Source organism: Cryptomeria japonica, chromosome 1 (assembly GCF_030272615.1).
Source record: "Cryptomeria japonica chromosome 1, Sugi_1.0, whole genome shotgun sequence".
Taxonomy (NCBI): domain Eukaryota; kingdom Viridiplantae; phylum Streptophyta; class Pinopsida; order Cupressales; family Cupressaceae; genus Cryptomeria; species Cryptomeria japonica.
In genome coordinates, this window is record NC_081405.1 from 373449688 (window position 1) to 373455687 (window position 6000).

The 6000-nt window shown below is 39.2% G+C and overlaps 1 protein-coding gene across 1 annotated transcript in view; it reads right to left on the bottom strand.

Moving 5' to 3' along the window:
* The window catches only part of LOC131857450 (phototropin-1B-like), a 118978-nt gene extending 117338 nt beyond the window's left edge, over nucleotides 1–1640 (bottom strand). The window contains exon 1 of the mRNA XM_059210048.1: nucleotides 1360–1640. Within this exon, the coding sequence (XP_059066031.1) occupies nucleotides 1360–1640 (281 nt within the window). The remainder of the gene's footprint in view (nucleotides 1–1359) is intronic.
* Nucleotides 1641–6000: the final 4360 nt, after the last annotated feature.

The following is a 6000-nucleotide window of genomic DNA, read 5'->3' on the forward strand; positions in this document are numbered from 1 at the left end:
CAACTAAGATACACAATACAAGATAAACAAAGCAACATGAAAAACACAAACACAAAGATGTACGCTAGATTTCACGTGGGAAAACCCTTACGGTTGAAAAACCCACACACCAAAGTAATCCCTTGTATTACAATAAAACAATTACATACAAGTTCCAGACCTTTGATTTGATCTCTGTTCAGGTAGCAGTACAGAAGATTACAATCTTAATCAGCTTTTCAATTCAGCTTTTTTATAGAATTACCAATCAATAACTTCAATCCTCTTTGCACACTGATAGAAATCATCCTCACACGATCCAACCACCTGCAACTATTTTCCAGATGTTTTTATGTCTTTGTTGAAAATCAGTTTGTTTCAGTTGCCACATCTCCTAACTGTCGAACTTCCCATATTGTCAATAACATGCATGTTGTCTACATTGCTTCCTCTGAGTTGTTTCAATTTCCATCAATCGTTAGCATCCAACTTAGCAGATCCACACGAGCCACACGTGGTCCCCACTGAGTCATAAAGGTTATCGGCAGGAGTCCCTCACTTCGACAAAGTCTTAGAACTCTCATCAAACTCCAATGTCTTGTAGAAATCTGCTTCACCAGTGAGAGTTTGAGACTTCTGCAACTTCCTCAATAGGTCTCACCAAACACCGAAGTTGCAGCGAAATCCGCTTCATCGCCATGAGATTTGACTTTCGATACTAGCTTGGCAAGTCTCAATGAAAGCTAATGTCATACCGAACACCTCTTTGTCGACACAACTTCAACACCGTCATACCGATATATCTTTTATCGCCACAAAATGAGACTTTAGTTACCTCCTTTAGACAAGCTTACCGAAACCCCAAGCTACAACGAAATGGTCTTTTTTGCCCAAACCACTTTGATGTCTTATCGACATGGTATCTCATTAGAGAAACAAGGTAACTTCAACCGACTGCTAGGAGTATCTTAGCGACATCGAATGTCACACCGAAATTGCTTCGTGTCGGCAAGACACATCAACTATCTCACCGACATCAGTAAGAGGAGTGACTTCTACGAACTACCTGGTAGAGTCTTACCAAACCTAGATGCTATACTAAAATCACTGCTTCTCCAGGCAAGTACATAGCAGGAAGGTTATCAACAATTGTATCAATAACATGAAGGTTATTCAGTTCCCTTTGATGATGATTAATAACACGAAAGTTATCCACACTAAACTGCTCAATTTAGAGACCAAGTGTCATCTGTTCGAGATTTCAACTAGTAAGTTTGAGACACCCATTCTCAACATTCTCCCACTTGACGAAGAACTTACTAGTATCTCCAGAACACTTAATGAGATTCATGGGTTCCAAGGCCCATCGAATCAACACACCATTGGAACTTTGTTGTGTTCACAGGTTTTGTCAACGCATCTGGAACATTCTTCAGAGTATCCACCTTTTCCAAATTAAACTTTCCATTTTCCACCATGTCACGAACAAAGTAATATTGTACATCAACATGTTTCGTCCTGGCATGGAAAGTGGGATGTTTCGCCAAACAAGTGGCACTCTGATTGTTGCAACAGATAGAAATCTGCCTTGCATTAAACCCAACATCAGAACACAAACGCTTAAGCCAAATAGACTCTTGATATCCATGAGTTGCTGCCATGTACTCTGCCTCTATAGTAGATAAAGTGACTATAGCTTGTCATTTGCTCATCTAACTGATTGCACCACCAATCAACGTGAATACATATCCACTGGTGGACCTTCTGCTATCAATGTCCCCTGCCCAGTCTGAATCCACATAGCCCCAAATGCTAATAGTCCTCTGTGATCCAACCAATTTTCCATGGTAACACAGAGCATACTGAGAGGTACCTTTCCGGTATCTAAACACTCTCTTCACAAGATCCCAATGCGGTCTTCTTGGATTTGCCATAAATCGACCGAATACACCCACTGCTTGGGCAATGTTTAGCCTTGTACAGACCATTGCATACATTAGGCTGCCAATTGCACTTGCATAAAGCACCTTGGCCATGTCCTCCTCAGTAGAAGATTTTGGACAATCTTCAATAGAAGCTTCATTCCCTGCAACACTGGAACAACTAATTGCTTGCAATCTAACATGTTAAATCTCTCTAGGATAGTACTAATGTACTTGCTCTGACTAAGCCAAAAATTTCTATTCATTCTATCCCTATTGTTTCCATCCCCAAAATATATCTCGCTGCACCTAAATCTTTCATTTCAAAACGTGTTGACAACTGAGACTTTAAGTCAACAATCATACCCTTATCATTCCCAATGAACAACATGTCATCCACATACAGAGCAATTATAAGTAAACTGTAATGTCTCCTTCTTAGTGATGATGCATTTAGTGGTCCATTGGACTATTCCGAAGACCCGTAGGCTATGTGGAAAGGAGAATTAGGGTTTCCAACTTCTGTGGAGTTTTGCATGAGCTTGTTAGGGTTAGTCAAGAGGGAATTCTTCAGTCTTTCTTGTGGGTTCCTTCTTGGTTTTCCATGAACTTCAGTGTGGCATAACATGCAATTGACTCTTTGGTGAAATGTGAACTTACTATTTTTAGTAAGTTAGGTTTTGGCTGTTTGGATGGTGCAGTTTTACTAAGCTTTCCAAGCTCTTTCTCTGGGTGCGAAGATCATGATTTTCTGAGCAGTATTTCATGACTTACTATTTTTAGTAAGTGGCAGTTTGGGCATTTCTATTTTTGGTAGTTTTGGATATGGTCCCGATCCAGCGCAGTTCAGTGGTCTTCATTGCTCAGCTTCATCCTTGATTTTGTGATAATCAGTATTGGAGTTATAAGTTATTTAATTAAATATTATTTCCTTATCCTAAGGTTTAATATTAATTATTTTATTACTGATTATTGATATTGGGAATTGTGCATAATATGATTTTCTTCCTAAGTCTGCCTAGGCGAATTATTTGGTGATTGAAGGGGGATGCCAAAATGAAAGAAGACTCTATTTTATATTCGACAAAGTATATTCTATGCCAAAATCGTGGTCCCCTTTGCTAGGCGTGATTTTGACTAAGGGGTAGCACCATGCTTGGGTCCACTAGTTGAAATGAAATGCAAATTGGTGAGGTGAATTTGGAGGGAGTTGAATTTGAATTTCAGACCTGAAAATCTATATATATAGGTGTTTGGCTCCTCATTTGATCATCTAGAGAAATTATAATGTTATGCTGTCGGAATGATTCCAAACTTCTTCGAGGGTGAAAACCTCCTAGACTTTTCCATTGCAGTTTCGAGTGTGAGACATCACTCCTAGCTGAGGTTCATTTTTGTGGATTGTGTGTGGATTTGAGAGAGTTGGTTTGCTGCTGCAATTTTCAGAGTTGCTGGTTTTTGTGTGGTTGAAGCAAAGTTTCGATCCTACCTCGCTGCCTGTGCGACTTATCATTCTGGGTATTGGCTCGAACAACTTCTATGCTTTAGGCGATGTGTTTTGTAAGTTTGCAGCCCTTAATTTGGAGTCTTTGAATTTATATTGCAAATAGTACTTTTTAGCTTGGGCGTGGATTTTTGGGAGTGCATTGGGATGCGTGTTGGGTGTTTTGAGGTGTTTAGAAGTTCTTTTTCAGTTTGTTCTTAGTCCCTTGGTTCTTAGTGTTAGTTTGGGGAAGTATTGAGTGAGTTTGAAGAGAGTTGGAAGCAATTTAGTGTGTTTTGTGTTGCTAGTTATGCATTTCCAGCATGCTGTCATTTATATCAGATCTTAGAAAGTTGGTGTTTGAATTGGTTTGGTGTTAGTATCTTCTGCGATCAACATTATTCTCCTATTCTATCTTTCCTATATTTTGTAAGGTTGTATAGTAGTACTAACAACCAATTCTGGACTGTAAGCATACTCGCTGAACAAGTGGAAGAGGCAGGCTTGCCGCCTATTGTTTTGGTATTTGTAACTCAGTCCTCCCACTGAATAAGTGGTCGAGTGATAAGTTTTATGTATTGTCCTCCTGCTGAAATATGCGGTAGAGTGATAGCTTTATGTAATGTCCTCCTGCTGAAATACGTGGTAGAGTGATTGAGTTTAAGTTTCTTGTTGTTTTCCTTGGCTGGTTTACCGCCAAGAAGTTTAGTTTCTATCCTGCTGAATAAGCAAAAGGGGCTGGCTTGCCGCCCGTGCATTGTAATTTCAGTTTGGTTTATGGTGTTAACGATCTCCGAAACACCGTATGCTCTCACCCTCCCAGATTGGGCTCTCGATGAACAAAATGTGGAAGGGTTCCCTTTCAGTTTTTTGGATTATTTCTCTAACCTTAACGGGTTATTGTGTTTGCTTTGTAATTTTTATTGAAAAAAAATAAAAAAATAAAGGGGAGTGTTACCAAAATGATCATTTTCAGTCTTGTAGTACACATCAAACTTTGACCTTACAAATCCCAGAGACAACACAAAGGTGTCAAATTTCTGGTACCACATTCTAGGTGATTGTTTTAAACCATAAAGAGACCTTTTCAACTTGCAAACCAAGGATTCTTTACCTTTTACCACAAAATGCTCAGGCTGAGATTGTAATATCCCCTTCCTTGTGATGTTGCATTCAGTGGTCCACTGGCCTGTTCGGGAGACCCGTAGGCTATGTGGAAAGGTGACTTAAGGGTTTCCATGTTCTTTGGAGTTTCGACCAAGCTTGTCAGGGGTGGAATGTGAACTTACTATTTTTAGTAAGTTAGGGTTTGGCCGTCAGGATGGTGTAAAGTTGCTAAGATCGCCAAGCTCTTTCTCTGGTTGCGAAGATCATGATTTTCGGAGCATTATTTCATGACTTACTATTTTTAGTAAGTGGCAGTTTGGGGCATTCTATTTTTTGCAATCTTGGACTTGGTCCTGATCTAGCATAGTTCAGTGATCCTCATTGCTCAGCCTCATCCGGATTTTGTTGATAATCAGTACTAGAGCTATAAGCGATTTAATTAAATATTATTCCTTATCCTAAGGTTATTATTTAATTATTTTATTACTGATTGATGCTATGGGAAATTGTGCAAAATATGATATTTTTCCTAAGTCATGCTTGGGCAAATTATTTGAAGATTAAAAGGAGACTTTATTTTTTATACTTTAAAGTTTTATTATGCCAAAGTCGTGGTCCCCTCTCCTTGGCATGATTTTGACTTGGGAAGTGGGTGCCATTTTTGGGTCCACCAAATGAAATGAAATGCAATTTGAATGAGGAGAATTTGGAGGCAATTTAATTTGAATTCCAGACTTGAAAATCTATATAAATAGGTGTTTGGCTCCTCATTTGTTTATCTAGAGAAAATATATCGTTATGCTATCAGAATGACTCTAGACTTCTTCGAGGGTCAATACCTCCTAGATCTTTCCTTCTGGTTTCGAGTGTGAAACGTCACTCCTAGCTGTGGTTTGAAGTTGTGAGCTATTTGGTGATTTTTGGGTGTGTTGGTGAAGAGTTGTGTGCTGCTGCATTTTTTTGCTGTTGCTGGTGTGTGTTGGCTGGAAGTGTATTTTGCTTGTAGCTATCTGCATGTTGAGTGCATCATTCTGGGTGAGGGCTCGTTGGAAGCGTACCGAAGAGACAATAATTCTCCTACATTGGTGTGGTATTTGGAGAACTCTCCAATTTACAGTTGCAAATCGAAATATTTAGCCAAAATGCCATTTCCAGAATTGCCTTGGGTTGTGTGCATCGCAGTTCTTGCTCTCCAGTCCCAATTTCAAGGTATTGATTTGATTGTTTATGTTATACGCTTCATTTGTGTTTGGTTTGGCATGATTCCATTTAGTTTTGAGAGAGTTACAAGCATTTTAGTGGTTTTTGGGATGGCTGGTTCTGCGTTTCATTGTCTCTGATTTCAGAACAGCAAGTAGTGTTTGTGGTGAGAATGTGTTATTGAATTCTTGAGATATGTACTTCATTCTATCTTCTCTCACATCTCTATCTTTGTAAGAATTGCTTCAGTAGTATTCACCAATTCATTCTATGGTGCATTTCCCGCTGAACAAGTGGAAGGGGATGGCT